The sequence below is a fragment of the Trachypithecus francoisi genome, unplaced genomic scaffold (assembly GCF_009764315.1).
Source record: "Trachypithecus francoisi isolate TF-2019V2 unplaced genomic scaffold, Tfra_2.0 Lachesis_group17, whole genome shotgun sequence".
Lineage (NCBI taxonomy): Eukaryota > Metazoa > Chordata > Mammalia > Primates > Cercopithecidae > Trachypithecus > Trachypithecus francoisi.
Genome location: NW_022681462.1, coordinates 41048462 through 41065286, shown reverse-complemented (window position 1 = coordinate 41065286; position 16825 = coordinate 41048462). Strand labels below are relative to the sequence as shown.

The following is a 16825-nucleotide window of genomic DNA, read 5'->3' as shown; positions in this document are numbered from 1 at the left end:
AGGCACACCAGGAGAATATATCCCACACCTGGCCGGAGGGTCCCACGCCCACGGAGCCTCCCTCACTGCTAACACAGCAGTCTGCTGCGATCCATCGGCAAGGCAGCAGCGAGGCTGGGGGAGGGGCGCCCGCCATTGCTGAGGCTTAAGTAGGTAAACAAAGCCGCTGGGAAGCTCGAACTGGGTGGAGCTCACAGCAGCTCAAGGAAGCCTGCCTGTCTCTGTAGACTCTACCTCTGCGGACAGCGCACAGCTGCAGTCCAATAGGGGAAGCAGTGGGGGCCGGTGCAGACGCGAACGACTCTGTCTGACAGCTTTGGGGAGAGCCGTGGATCTCCTAACGCGGAGGTTGAGATCTGAGAATGGACAGACTGCCTGCTCAGGTGGGTCCCTGACCCCTGAGTAGCCTAGCTGGGAGACATCCCCCACTAGGGGCAGTCTGACACCCCACACCTCACAGGGTGGAGTCACCCCTGAGAGGAAACTTCCAAAGGAAGAATCAGACAGGTACACTCGCTGTTCAGCAATATTCTATCTTCGGCAACCTCTGCTGCTGATACCCAGGCAAACAAGGTCTGGAGTGGACCTCAAGCAATCTCCAACAGACCAACAGACAGTCCTTCTGATTGTCAGACGGAAAACTATCAAACAGGAAGGACACCTATACCAAAACCCCATCAGTACGACACCATCATCAAAGACCAGAGACAGATAAAACCACAAAGATGGGGAAGAAGCAGAGCAGAAAAGCTGGAAATTCAAAAAATAAGAGCGCATCTCCCCCTGCAAAGGAGCGCAGCCCATCGCCAGCAACGGATCAAAGCTGGTCAGAGAATGACTTTGACGAGATGAGAGAAGAAGGCTTCAGTCCATCAAACCTCTCAGAGCTAAAGGAGGAATTACGTACCCAGCGCAAAGAAACTAAAAATCTTGAAAAAAGAGTGGAAGAATTGACAGCTAGACTAATTAAGGCAGAGAAGATCATAAACGAAATGACAGAGATGAAAACCATGACACGAGAAATACGTGACAAATGCACAAGCTTCGGTAACCGACTCGATCAACTGGAAGAAAGAGTATCAGCGATTGAGGATCAAATGAATGAAATGAAGCGAGAAGAGAAAACCAAAAGAAAAAAGAAGAAAAAGAAATGAACAAAGCCTGCAAGAAGTATGGGATTATGTAAAAAGACCAAATCTACATCTGATTGGGGTGCCTGAAAGTGAGGGGGAAAATGGAACCAAGTTGGAAAACACTCTTCAGGATATCATCCAGGAGAACTTCCCCAACCTAGTAGGGCAGGCCAACATTCAAATTCAGGAAATACAGAGAACACCACAAAGATACTCCTCCAGAAGAGCAACTCCAAGACACATAATTGCCAGATTCACCAAAGTTGAAATGAAGGAAAAAATCTTAAGGGCAGCCAGAGAGAAAGGTCGGGTTACCCACAAAGGGAAGCCCATCAGACTAACAGCAGATCTCTCGGCAGAAACTCTACAAGCCAGAAGAGAGTGGGGGCCGATATTCAACGTTCTTAAAGAAAAGAATTTTCAACCCAGAATTTCATATCCAGCCAAACTAAGTTTCATCAGTGAAGGAGAAATAAAATCCTTTACAGACAAGCAAATGCTTAGAGATTTTGTCACCACCAGGCCTGCCTTACAAGAGATCCTGAAGGAAGCCCTAAACATGGAAAGGAACAACCGGTACCAGCCATTGCAAAAACATGCCAAAATGTAAAGACCATCAAGGCTAGGAAGAAACTGCATCAACTAACGAGCAAAATAACCAGTTAATATCATAATGACAGGATCAAGTTCACACATAACAATATTAACCTTAAATGTAAATGGACTAAATGCTCCAATTAAAAGACACAGACTGGCAAACTGGATAAAGACTCAAGACCCATCAGTCTGCTGTATTCAGGAGACCCATCTCACATGCAGAGACATACATAGGCTCAAAATAAAGGGATGGAGGAAGATCTACCAAGCAAATGGAGAGCAAAAAAAAGCAGGGGTTGCAATCCTAGTCTCTGATAAAACAGACTTTAAACCATCAAAGATCAAAAGAGACAAAGAAGGCCATTACATAATGGTAAAGGGATCAATTCAACAGGAAGAGCTAACTCTCCTAAATATATATGCACCCAATACAGGAGCACCCAGATTCATAAAGCAAGTCCTTAGAGACTTACAAAGAGACTTAGACTCCCATACAATAATAATGGGAGACTTCAACACTCCACTGTCAACATTAGACAGATCAACGAGACAGAAAGTTAACAAGGATATCCAGGAATTGAACTCATCTCTGCACCAAGTGGACCTAATAGACATCTATAGAACTCTCCACCCCAAATCAACAAAATATACATTCTTCTCAGCACCACATCACACTTATTCCAAAATTGACCACATAATTGGAAGTCAAGCACTCCTCAGCAAATGTACAAGAACAGAAATTATAACAAACTGTTTCTCAGACCACAGTGCAATCAAACTAGAACTCAGGACTAAGAAACTCAACCAAAACCGCTCAACTACATGGAAACTGAACAACCTGCTCCTGAATGACTACTGGGTACATAACGAAATGAAAGCAGAAATAAAGATGTTCTTTGAAACCAATGAGAACAAAGATACAACATACTAGAATCTCTGGACACATTGAAAGCAGTGTGTAGAGGGAAATTTATAGCACTAAATGCCCACAAGAGAAAGCAGGAGAGATCTAAAATTGACACTCTAACATCACAATTAAAAGAACTAGAGAGGCAAGAGCAAACACATTCAAAAGCTAGCAGAAGGCAAGAAATAACTAAGATCAGAGCAGAACTGAAGGAGATAGAGACACAAAAAACCCTCCAAAAAATCAATGAATCCAGGAGTTGGTTTTTTGAAAAGATGAACAAAATTGACAGACCGCTAGCAAGACTAATAAAGAAGAAAAGAGAGAGGAATCAAATAGACGCAATAAAAAATGATAAAGGGGATATCACCACTGACCCCGCAGAAATACAAACAACCATCAAAGAATACTATAAAGGCCTCTACGCAAATCAACTAGAAAATCTAGAAGAAATGGATAATTTCCTGGACACTTACACTCTCCCGAGACTAAACCAGGAAGAAGTTGAATCCCTGAATAGACCAATAGCAGGCGCTGAAATTGAGGCAACAATTAATAGCCTACCCACCAAAAAAAGTCCAGGACCAGATGGATTCACAGCTGAATTCTACCAGAGGTACAAGGAGGAGCTGGTACCATTCCTTCTGAAACTATTCCAATCAATAGAAAAAGAGGGAATCCTCCCGAACTCATTTTAGGAGGCCAACATCATCCTGATACCAAAGCCTGGCAGAGACACAACAAAAAAAGAGAATTTTAGACCAATATTCCTGATGAACATCAATGCAAAAATCCTCAATAAAATACTGGCAAACCGGATTCAGCAGCACATCAAAAAGCTTATCCACCATGATCAAGTGGGCTTCATCCCTAGGATGCAAGGCTGGTTCAACATTCGCAAATCAATAAACGTAATCTAGCATATAAACAGAACCAAAGACAAGAACCACATGATTATCTCAATAGATGCAGAAAAGGCTTTTGACAAAATTCAACAGCCCTTTATGCTAAAAACCCTCAATAAATTTGGTATTGATGGAACGTACCTCAAAATAATAAGAGCTATTTATGACAAACCCACAGCTAATATCATACTGAATGGGCAAAAACTGGAAAAATTCCCTTTGAAAACTGGCACAAGACAGGGATGCCCTCTCTCACCACTCCTATTCAACATAGTCTTGGAAGTTCTGGCTAGGGCAATCAGGCAAGAGAAAGAAATCCAGGGTATCCAGTTAGGAAAAGAAGAAGCCAAATTGTCCCTGTTTGCAGATGACATGATTGTATATTTAGAAAACCCCATCGTCTCAGCCCAAAAGCTCCTTAAGCTGATAAGCAACTTCAGCAAAGTCTCAGGATACAAAATTAATGTGCAAAAATCACAAGCATTCTTATACACCAGTAACAGACAAGCCGAGAGCCAAATCAGGAATGAACTTCCATTCACAATTGCTTCAAAGAGAATAAAATACCTAGGAATCCAGCTTACAAGGGATGTAAAGGACCTCTTCAAGGAGAACTACAAACCACTGCTCAGTGAAATCAAAGAGGACACAAACAAATGGAAGAACATACCATGCTCATGGATAGGAAGAATCAATATCGTAAAAATGGCCACACTGCCCAAGGTTATTTATAGATTCAATGCCATCCCCATCAAGCTACCAATGACTTTCTTCACAGAATTGAAAAAACTGCTTTAAAGTTCATATGGAACCAAAAAAGAGCCCGCATTGCCAAGACAATCCTAAGTCAAAAGGACAAAGCTGGAGGCGTCACGCTACCTGACTTCAAACTATACTACAAGGCTACAGTAACCAAAACAGCATGGTACTGGTACCAAAACAGAGATATAGACCAATGGAACAGAACAGAGTCCTCAGAAATAATACCACACATCTACAGCCATCTGATCTTTGATAAACCTGAGAGAAACAAGAAATGGGGAAAGGATTCCCTATTTAATAAATGGTGCTGGGAAAATTGGCTAGCCATAAGTAGAAAGCTGAAACTGGATCCTTTCCTTACCCCTTATACAGAAATTAATTCAAGATGGATTAGAGACTTAAATGTTAGACCTAATACCATAAAAACCCTAGAAGAAAATCTAGGTAGTACCATTCAGGACATAGGCATGGGCAAGGACTTCGTGTCTAAAACACCAAAAGCAACGGCAGCAAAAGCCAAAATTGACAAATGGGATCTAATTAAACTAAAGAGCTTTTGCACAGCAAAAGAAACTACCATCAGAGTGAACAGGCAACCTACAGAATGGGAGAAAATTTTTGCAACTTACTCATCTGACAAAGGGCTAATATCCAGAATCTACAAAGAACTCAAACAAATATACAAGAAAAAAACAAACAACCCCATCAAAAAGTGGGGAAAGGATATGAACAGTCATTTCTCAAAAGAAGACATCCATACAGCCAACAGACACATGAAAAAATGCTCATCATCACTCGCCATCAGAGAAATGGAAATCAAAACCACAATGAGATACCATCTCACACCAGTTAGAATGGCAATCATTAAGAAGTCAGGAAACAACAGGTGTTGGAGAGGATGTGGAGAAATAGGAACACTTTTACACTGTTGGTGGGATTGTAAACTAGTTCAACCATTATGGAAAACAGTATGGCAATCCTCAAGGATCTAGAACTAGATGTACCATATGACCCAGCCATCCCACTACTGGGTATATACCCAAAGGATTATAAATTACTCTACTACAAAGACACATGCACACGTATGTTTATTGCGTCACTATTCACAATAGCAAAGACTTGGAATCAACCCAAATGTCCATCTGTGACAGACTGGATTAAGAAAATGTGGCACATATACACCATGGAATACTATGCAGCCATAAAAAAGGATGAGTTTGCGTCCTTTGTAGGGACATGCATGCAGCTGGAAACCATCATTCTTAGCAAACTATCGCAAGAAGAGAAAACCAAACACCGCATGTTCTCACTCATAGGTGGGAACTGAACAATGTGATCACTTGGACTCGGGAAGGGGAACATCACACACTGGGGCTATCATGGGGAGGGGGGAGGAGGGAGGGATTGCATTGGGGAGTTATACATGATATAAACGTTATGCACATGTACCCTAGAACTTAAAGTATAATAAAAAAATAAAAATAAAAATAAAAAAATGCAAAAAAAAAAAAAAAAAAAGAATTAAGTCTGTGAACACAAAGCCTGCTTTAGAGTCTGCTTACCTAGGGACTGGACCAATCTGTAATTTGATACCAGGATAATTATGCTGTTCTGCCTTGGCTATTTGGGGTGTTGCCATGACTTGTTCCCTCTCTTTTGGAGAAAGACAAGACTTCACAGATTCCATCTTCTTGGCCAGCTCTTCCACTGATGTTATATTAGTTTCAGTAACTAAAGAATCAGAAGTAATTCCTGTGTATGTAAGATCATGAAGGAAGTAAGATTTAGCAACTTAATATTTCAACTAAAAATCAATAATGAAAAACACATACATACAATGATTTCCCAGTGATCTTCATGGGCTCCACATACCGAATAGTGATTGATTTGAGGTGTGACCTATAACTTGTTTTTTCATGTTAAGCCCTGTAGCAATGTCCTGCTACATCAGGCTACCCTCCTAGCCAGCCCTGCAAACAGCTGTAGGTAGATTCCTGACACCCTTTCAAGACTCTGAACACATCCCCAGTCTCCTATTCACTCTCAAGAGAACTCTCTTAGGGACTAATCACTGGCCTTCTACCCTTACACCACACCTTGGATCAATTCTCTTGAGTCATTAAGGTTAACTCACACAACCTCCCAATCCCATTCCTACCCAGGATGACCACATGGTTACTGCCTTGGACAGTGGGTAAAAACTGTCTTGCATTAAGTTTTCATGGTAGCCCAAACACAATCACGAAAATGAAAGGAAGGAAATCAGACTGTGCCAGGCACACTGTGGCTAGAGGCTGACACCCTAAGTGAGGCCAAGAGGGTGCAACAAAGGCATGGATTCCTGTCTTCTCTTTTTATTCCTTTTAAGAACAGTCATGTTTTAACCAAATATCTGAATTGTAGTCTCATTCCCAAAGAATCTACTATTAAGTATATCTATTTTATGTCCTTCTTCCCACATGTAGTGAGTTACTTAGCTACATGACCGGATTGTTCCCCAGTTAAATCTACTCTTTTTTTTTGAGATGGAGTTTTGCTCTTGTTGCCCAGGCTGGAGTGCAGTGGCACGATCTTGGCTCACTCCAAACTCTTACTTCCTGGGTTCAAGCGATTCTCCTGCCTCAGCCTCCTGAGTAGCTGGGATTACAGGCATGCACCACCACAACCGGCTAATTTTCATATACACACACACACACACACACACACACACACACACACACACACATATATATATATATATATTTTTTTTTTTTTTTTTGAGACGGAGTCTCACTGTGTCGCCCAGGCTGGAGTGCAGTGGCGCGATCTCGGCTCACTGCAAGCTCCGCCTCCCGGGTTCCAGCCATTCTCCCGCCTCAGCCTCCGAGTAGCTGGGACTACAGGCGCCCACCACCGCGCCCGGCTAGTTTTTTGTATTTTTAGTAGAGACGGGGTTTCACCGTGTTAGCCAGGAGGGTCTCGATCTCCTGACCTCGTGATCCGCCCGCCTCGGCCTCCCAAAGTGCTGGGATTACAGGCTTGAGCCACCGCGCCCGGCCCAAGGTTTCACCATGTTGGTCAGGCTGGTCTCGAACTCCTGACCTAGGTGATCCACCTGCCTTGGTCTCCCCAAGTGCTAGGATTATAGGCGTGAGCTACTGTATATAGCCTAAATCTACTATTAAAGGACAAAGATTTGTCACCTTCTAAGATAACAAGAATCCAATTTATTTTCTAAGGATAGCTTGTTTTTTCTTTCCATTCACACCACAAGTATCATAAGCAATTATAATGTCACTTGTGATTGGCACAATATATTTCTCATAGAAGTCTTCTAAAGGTTATGACTACTGACAGTAACGGTCAACCAATTGACGAGATTCCTGAGATAGCTATTTTTAAAGGGATAACAAATTTAGATGAGTATGTTGGTGGGTTTATTATGATTAAACATATAACTTAAGGCATTTCTCCTTTCTGCCTCAGTCTCTTCCAGTAAAGAGCTGTTTGTCTTCTCCCATCTAGGATTCCAGGGAAGTAGGACACTGCAGTCTAGGCTGTTCTGGTGGAAACCTTTGTTCAGTGTTGAGCAGTGTATTTACTTGTAATCACACAAATAAATCAGCTGATGACAATGGCTGAAAGGGCCAGGTCATGGAAACCAAGAAGTGAGAAGCATTTCAAGGGGATAATTCTTTTCTTCTTTTTCCTATATGTCCTGGATGACTTTTACTGGTACAGCTAGAGAAGATGAATTTAAATACAAAAATAATAGTACCTTCTGTGGTTTTGTTTGAGTCTTGCAAAATATTAAGAACAACTTCCCGCAACTCTTGTATTGGCTGGAAGGAAGGAAGAAAGAAAACATACAAAATCTTAAAAACATTCATGGAAAAAATTTGCTCAGGAACTTTAACTTCAAACAAATGTTTTATAATAAAAATGTTTCCTTTTAAAATCTCGTCTAACTATACGTCTTTTGTCTAGCTTGACAGTTTTATAGCTTCATGAGAAAAATAAAGGAACACAGAAAATTATGATTAAGTGTTGGCACACTTGACTCAATCAACAGATGTATTTAAAGTTGTCCATAATGTAATTTGTCTACATCGAATTCTATTTTCCTATTGATTTGTATAACACATCAAATATGTATTCCCACATAAAGATTCTCGCCCAATGATGTAAAGCTAGCCATACAGAAAATGCATAATATATATATTTATTTATTTTGTTGAGACGAGTCTCGCTCTGTCCCAGGCTGGAGTACAGTGGTGTGATCTCAACTCACTGCAACCTCCGCCTCCCGGGTTCAAGCGATTCTCCTTTTATCATAAAAGTCATATATATATATTATAGAAAAATTGAACAATAGGTTAAGCTTAACAAATGAAATCACCCATAATTCCATCGACCAAATACAATTTTTTTTTTGAGACGGAGTCTTGCTCTGTCACCCAGGCTGGAGTGCAGTGGCGTGATTTCGGTTCACTGCAAGCTCTGCCTCCTGGGCGCCATTCTACTGCCTCAGTCTCCTGAGTAGCTGGGACTACGGGTGCCCACCACCACACCCGGCTAATTTTTTGTATTTTTAGTAGAAACGGGGTTTTACCATGTTAGCCAGGATGGTCTTGATCTCCTGACCTCGTGATCCGCCTGCCTCAGCCTCCCAAAGTGCTGGGATTACTTACAGGCGTGAGCCACTGTACCCAGCCCCAAATACAATTTTTTATGAGAGGGAGTCTCTGTCACCCAAGCTGGAGGGCAGTGGTGTGGTATCAGCTCACTAGAAACTCCACTTCTAGGGTTCAAGTGATTCTCCTGCCTCAGCCTCCCGAATAGCTGGGATTATATGCATGCACCACTCCATCTGGCTAATTTTTCTATTTTTAGTAGAGGTGGGGTTTCGCCATGTTGGCCAGGCTGGTCTCAAACTCCTGACCTCAGGTGATCCACCTGCCTCGGCCTCCCAAAGTGCTGAGATTACAGGGATGAGTCACTCTGCCCGGCTAAGATACAATCTTTGTAGGCATTTTAGGTAATTTTCTCCAGCTTTTCCTTTCTTTCTTCTTTTATTTGTTAACATACTTGGAAAAAAAACAAAAAACTTTTATGGAAAAGTAATTTTCTGATAAAATTATCTGAGATAACCTTCATTTTTCAAGTATGTAAACTATGCCATGAAGCAGAAGTTGTACTTTCCCACAAGAACAGTAGAGTTGGAGGTTTGTCTTCCTTACCTGTGACTCTGTATCAAATAGATATAAACTGACAATAAAGCATAAAAGCAAAGCTTTCCATAGATTTTTTTCAAAATCCAAAAGAGAATTATGATTTCAGCTAAATCAATGGGAATAAACACATAGAATATATTACAAAGAGTGAATTCCATAAAACATTCATCAAGTGTATTTTACATTTGTATAGCTTTCTGGTTAAAGATGGTGGATTAAATATACCTTTATTTCTAATCGCTCTTGAAAAGCGACTGAAAGGATAATAAAGGGATTAAAAAGAGGCAATAACCACAAAACATAGGAGAGAATAAATGGCGACAAGGTTTTGGAAGCTTCAATGCAGAAGGAAGAGAGGTAAACAATTTGATTGACTTGAGAGAGCCAAATCCCAAGCTGGCAGTGTGGCTGAGAAACAAGCTGGCAGTGTGACTGAGAAACAAGCTGGCAGTGTGACTGAGAAACAAGCTGGCAGAACGGCTCAGGAATGTGTGGTAGGGCCCAAATTAGGAGGACTCTTTAACATCTGTTCAAAAAGCAGTCAGACTTCCAAATCCACCCTGCACCCTGCCTGGTAACTGTGTCTGACTCCCTTCATCCTAACAGAAAACTGGGGATGTATTCTCCAAGTCTCTGAGGGAAATCATGCAAGATTGGGATAGGGTGCTTTCTCAGAAAAGGAGGTAAGCAAAAGTTCCCATGTTGAGGGTTGAGACTCCCTGCTCTCTTCTCTCCCACAGCACTGGCAGTCTGGTTTCTAGCTCCCAGGAAGGAGATTGGAACATACCTCTGCAGAGAACTTGTCCAGCTTAAGAGTAAAGACCTAAAGATACTGATATTGAGGGTTTTCTAACTAATCAACTCAGCCAGATCACCCTGTGGTGAAGCCCCATCCATGTGTCTAGAGCTTTAAATAAGCTTTTTCAGACCCACTTTATATATGTGCAAAGAGCCCAGTTTCACCAGCATCTGTGTAAAGCGTTTAATGAATAGAGAACAAAACAAAATAGAACAAACAATAACAACGAGAGAGAAAGAAATGAAAAACATTGGAGAAGAAACAGACAATGTAGAAAGAAGAAAACTGATATGGGTTCTAAAAAACAAGGGATCCACCCAACTTAAGAAGGATGTAAAGGGAATCTAAAGGTGATGGTAAAGAGATCCCAGAAAGACAGCTGGTGAAGATGGCAGTAAAGTGCAACTTGTTCAGTCTGGAATAAGCCAGAAGGGTCTAGGAGAAAGGTCTCTAAGAAAAAGAAATCAGTAGAATATCTGATGTTTTCAAAGTACTGAGGAACTTAGACAATGAGAGAGTTTGTGACTTAATTATATATAAATACTCAGAAAACTAAGCAAAGGCAAAACAAGACAATAACTCCAGGAAGAGTAGAAAGTTCTGCTTGAAAGGCAAAGTAATCATAGTATATATTACATGGCTCAACATACTCATATATTTCTTATATATTCATTGACAATGTGAATGCTAAATAGTGACCAGAATTTCCATGACTCTAATGAAGTATGAAGAATGGCAAAGGTCTATAAGGATGGTAAACAGGGGTGTGTATTTGTGCGCGCTGGGCATCTGCGTATGTATGTGTGAAAGAGGGCTAAATCTTCATTCTGCATAGCTGGAATCCCATAAGTCATATCTAAAACGGAAAAATCAAGAAACAGAAACATGTTTTCTGAAACTACAGAGGTTAATATAAAAATAATCAGTTTGCTCTGGGAAGGGGGAAATGGCAGGGAAGGAAGACAGAGGCCTTATTGAACGAAACTTATCAAACTACTTGACTGTTTGAACTATGTGCATGTACAATTCTGATTTTGAACCATTATGGAAAAGGGTACCACAGAATATGGAATATGACATGGAAAATGACATTTTAATGAAAAGCGTTATAAAGCTATTTGATGCGGTTTTTGTAAATAATAATTATATAGTGCTTTTTTATAAATTTTCAAATTAAAAATTATTTATGCAATGGCTCTGAATTACTGATTTAAGGATGTTGATGTATTGGGTTTAATATATTTTTAGGTTCTTTATGGTAAGGTATTACTTTATAAGTGTTGGATACCGATGTTGCAACCTTCTAACCACCACATTATAAACAACAACAGAGAACTCACATGAAAAAGAATTTTAAGAAGTTACCCACCCAAGACAGATACTCACTGTTGCCCCATTTTTAATGGCCTCTTCATATAGCCCGATAACATCAAAGGTGCCTTTACTTGCCAACAACTTTGCTTTGCAGATCCAGAATTTAGCGAATTTTTCAGCTTCAGGAATGCTGGACAATATGTTAAGTATTTCATTAGAAGGTACACCCTGAAAAAAACCAAAATATCCAGAGGTAATTATTCCATGTCACTGTTAGTCTCACATCTTCTAATATTTATTACAGCAGGTATACAGAAATTGGTTTGATCACTAATATTTTTGAACTATAAAAAAATGTCAATTTTACTGAGGTACAATGTACATGTAATAAAATGCACCTGTTTTAATTATCCATTTTAATGATTTGAGACTTTTTTTTTTGAGATGGAGTCTTGCTCTGTCGCCAGGCTGGAGTGCAGTGGCATGATCTCAGCTCACTGCAACCTCCACCTCCCGGGTTCAAGCAAGTCTCCGGCCTCAGCCTCCCGAGTAGCTGGGACTACAGGCACGTGCCACCACATGCTCGGCTAATTGTTTGTATTTTTAGTAGAAATGGGGTTTCACTGTGTTAGCCTGGATGGTCTTGATCTCCTGACCTCGTGATCCGCCTGCCTCGGCCTCTCAAAGTTCTAGGATTACAGGCGTGAGCCACCACACCTGGCCTAATTTTTTTTTTTTTGAGACAAGGTCTCACTCTGCTGCCCAGGCTGGAGTGCAGTGGTATGATCACAATGCGCTGCAACCTCTACCTCCTGGGATCAAGCAATCCTCCCACCTTAGCCTCTCAAGTAGCTGAGACCACAGGCATGAGCCACTGTGTCTGGCTTCCTCATCGTTAAATTTTAAGAGTTATATAAGACCAAGTAGAAAATGTTTATCATAGCTGAAGGTAAGAAATATGTTCATTTTTACACGGTACAAAAACAAACCATATCATAAACATTTCTTACATAGTCATAAACCATATCATAAACATTTCTTACATAGTCATAATATTCCATATTTATAATAATGAGAACACCGAGTAGTGATCAGAATTTCCATAGGACTAATAGCAATGTAAAGAATGACACAGGCATGCAAAGGTTATAGGGGTATATGTGTGTATGTGTTGGGGATTTACTCAGGTGTTTATGAAACAGGGCTAAACCCCACAAAAAGAAACTTTGAAATGGATTCACTGGTTTGGTTCCCTTCTGGCTTGTGCTGCAAGCAGGACAGTGATATGGACCCAGAGGAATGGGGAGCACTACCATGTCCAGAAATCCAGTTACTGGCACACTCAGCCAAGCAGCACTATCTACTGCTATTGAAATGGGGGAGACACAAAGGTTAAGTTCACAACTGAGAATCACTAACATTTGAGAAAACCAACACTACATGAAAGAAGCATAAAACTCAACAAACAAGAATGAACACTGGAGCAAAGAGGAATATTTTTAAGAGTATCACAGTCAATATCTTCAGAGTGATGAGACTGTATTGCTATCATGAAACTAGAATGGGCTACTAGGAAAAATAACCAATAGAAGGGTAGAACAATTGCATGGGCACCGCTGAAGAATACATCTGTGAGCTGAAAATTCAGCTGTGAAATCCTCCTAGAAACCAGTGCAACAGAACAACGAACAGTATGAAAACAGTATTTAGAATTCTGAAGGATATATCCATTACTCAATAATTCTAATATCCATCTAAGAGAGTTTCTAGAAGGAACAAAGTTAAACACACAAAGTGGTTGTAGGAGAAAACTTTCAAGAAATGAACAAAGAAACAGTTGTTCAGACTGAAAGCCTCTCAGAGAGCTAAGTAGGATGAATGGGAGAAAAAAATATAAAAACTTAGAAAACCAAAGATAAAAAGAAAATCATAAAAGCTTCCAGAGAGGGGGAAGAAAAGGATTATCTATAAAGGAATGAGAATCAGACTGAAGTGAGACATTAACAAATCAACAACTCCAGATGCAAGAAAGAAAATGAAGCACTCACTTAAATTTTTCCAGGGAAAACAAGCTGAAATTAAGAAACTTCCCCCAGCCAAACTATGATTCCAGCATGAAGGCAAAATAACAGTTTCACGAGAATACAGACTCAAAACATTTGCCATTCAAAAATCATAAATTTACTAGTGAGTAAACTTTAGAACTCACATGAAAGACTAGAAACAAAAGTAACTGCAGGCCAGGCGCAGTGGGTGGTTCATACCTGTAATCCCAGCACTTTGGGAGGCTGAGGCAGAGGACTGCTTGAGGCTAGGAGTTTGAGACTAGCTTGGGCAACACAGTGAGACCCTGTATCTACAAAAAAATGTAAACAATAATGGGTGTAGTGGTGTGTACCTGTAGTCCTAGTTGCTCAGGAGGCTGAGGTGGAGGATCGCTTGCGTCCACCCAGGAGTTCAAAGTTGCAGTGAGCTATGATGGCATCACTGCACTCCAATCTAGTCAACAGAGTGAAACCCTGTCTCTTAAAAAAAACAAACCAAAAAAGGAACTTCAAGAAGAATATGATATATATTCTGCAAATCATGTTTGAGCTTACATCTACCACTTTATTTTCATTTCAGTGTATTATTTTTCTTATGAAATAAAACTAGATCAAGCACAGAAATGAGGAAAAAAACAATTCATGTAAGCTGAATTACAAAACAAAATGGCCGGCATAAGTTTAAACATACAAGTCATCATAATAAATGCGTATGAACTAAATTTGCTTTTTAAAAGCAGAGAGTTTCAGATTTGTTTAAAAAATGTAACTGTGTGCATTTATATGAGACATACCTAAAATAAGTCAACACATGAAGGTTTAAAGGAAAGGGATGGAAAAAGAACTACCAGACATATTCTAACAACAAAAAGCAGGTGTGGCAAAATTAATCAGACAAAAGAAATCAAAGCAAATCATGAATCTTTCTGTACCTAACAACATAACTGAAAAATAGAAGGTAAAAATTGACAGACATATGAAGAGAAATTGTCAATGACTAATCACAGTGCCAGGGAGAGACTTTCGCCTATTTCTTTCAGAAAACAATGGATCAAATAAAATAGGATATACATTCTTTTCAAAGACTTTTGGAATATTTACCAAGAATGATCAGATATTAAGACCACAAGGAAAATTTCAAGAAAATCCATCAAGTAGAGTACACATAGGCCACATTCACCAACTACAATGCAATATAATTAGAAATTAACACCAGAAAAAAAACTACAAATCTGGAAATTAAAAGATATTCTTCTAAGATATTTTTTGGGTTAAAGAACTCAAAATGGGAATCTCAAGCTATTCAGAAATGAACAATGAGAAGATATGTCAGTTAGGAAGCTTCTGTGTGTCAGCCCCAAAACCCATCCTCTGCGTTGTGATGCTGGGGTTGAAACTCTTGTAAACCACTTTCTGCTGGGCACCAGTTCCCTGCTCAGCTCTGCCACTAGGGGGCACGAGAGGGAGGCTGCGGGGATGGAGAAGGAAGACACTTGCTTCGGCCTATTTGCTTTCCTTACCCCAGCAATGGTCCCTCGCCCTGGCAGCAACAGTTGGTCCTAGCCTCCATCTTTTTTCCTCCCATTCCCCCCTCAGAGCCCACCTCCCTGTGCAGCTTCAAAGGCAGGAGCACCAAATGGAGAGTATCTTTTCCTAAAAATCTGAGCCCCAGCCCTGCAGGGCCTCTCCTCCAGCATCTGCTGGGTAGTATGCCTTCCTTACAGTTGGGAGTCTCATTTCTACCACGGTTTGTCTCTCCTGCTTCTTGGTTTTGATACCCTAACCTCTCTTTGTTCCCCTAGACCTAGTGGGTACTAGCTGCTTCCTGCAGTTATCACCACTGTTACCTCAGGTTCCTTTTTGCTGTCAGACCTGTGTATAGCACCTGCACCCCTTCTGATCCCTTCAGCATTTTGAGTGCTCACTGTGTGCTTTCACAGCCAGCATCTGTGCTCCCTTGTATGTGACCAGAGAGTGGGAAGTGCCTTGAGAAGTCTTGTCCGCCTGAGGCAGCCATGAATAAATGACAATGGAAGCTTGAACACTGGAGCTCCCGTGCCTCTGATCAGGATGACTCGGAGAGATGTGAGAGTAACACTGTCTCCAGAACATCCCTGTGGGGCTGTGCCAGTCACCCTCCATGGACTTGCTTTTCTGATCCTCCAACTTCACTCTCCTCCCAGTTTTCCCTGGAGTGTCTTCCAAATAAACTACTTTCACAGAGATTCTTCTCTTAGGGTTCACCTCTAGAGAACCCACATAAGATACTGTGTAACCAATTACATTATTTCTGTGGTTTGTTTTTCAGACTTCACCCTGACACATAATATGACCAAAGTAAAATTCAGAGGCAAATCTGCTATAGCATTGAACATATTTATAAAAAAAAAGAAATTCTCACTTTTAAATGATCTAAGGTTTCAATTAAAAAGCTAGGAAAAGAGCAATAAATATAAAAATAGATGCAGACATTGATGCAAGAGAAAAAATAATCAATAAAACTTGAGGTCTTTTAAAAAGATTAATGAGAAAAAATCTTTGGCAAGTCTAATTTTTAAAAAGTCACAACATTACTCAAGTTGACTCAAGATATATGAACCCTAAATAGAGCAATGACCCCATAATAAATTGAGAGGATATATACAAAATTATCCTCCAAAGAAACACGGTCCAGATGATTTTTATGGGCAAGTTTTTATCAAACCTTCAAAAAATAAAAATAATTCTCATGTCATACAAACTATTTTCAGTGTACAGGACAAAAAGGAAAACACTCAACTCATCCGCCTAAGTCAGCATAACATTGGTACTAGGAAAACACAAGAAAAGACAACCAAAGTACATACAAAAGTGAATAAAAGAATTCCAACTCACAAAAATGTAATACTTCCTTTCTCTCCACACCTATACTGTATGGACATGCATGAAAACAGAAAGAATGGCAATGGTGGTCACCTCCAGAGAGAAGTCTGGGATGCCTAAATATGCATGTTATAGAAGGAGAGGGCTGATCATTTACCTGTATTGTTTGAAATGATTTTAATAAAAAGGTACTCATGTTTTAAAATAATACAACAAAAACAAAAGTGGAAAAGAAAAAGAACTCAAGTTTAATTCCACAAGGAGAAATGTTAATATTTAACTGGCTGT

General features: G+C 40.2%; 1 protein-coding gene across 2 annotated transcripts in view; it reads right to left on the bottom strand.

Annotated features, from left to right (window-relative positions):
• Positions 1–16825, bottom strand: part of CKAP2L (cytoskeleton associated protein 2 like) — a 35125-nt gene that overhangs the window by 4699 nt on the left and 13601 nt on the right. For both annotated transcript variants that reach the window (XM_033175436.1, XM_033175437.1), the window contains 3 exons: positions 11703–11858; positions 8062–8125; positions 5867–6056 (listed from right to left, as the gene is read on the bottom strand). In XM_033175436.1, the coding sequence (XP_033031327.1) occupies positions 5867–6056; positions 8062–8125; positions 11703–11858 (410 nt within the window). The remainder of the gene's footprint in view (positions 1–5866; positions 6057–8061; positions 8126–11702; positions 11859–16825) is intronic.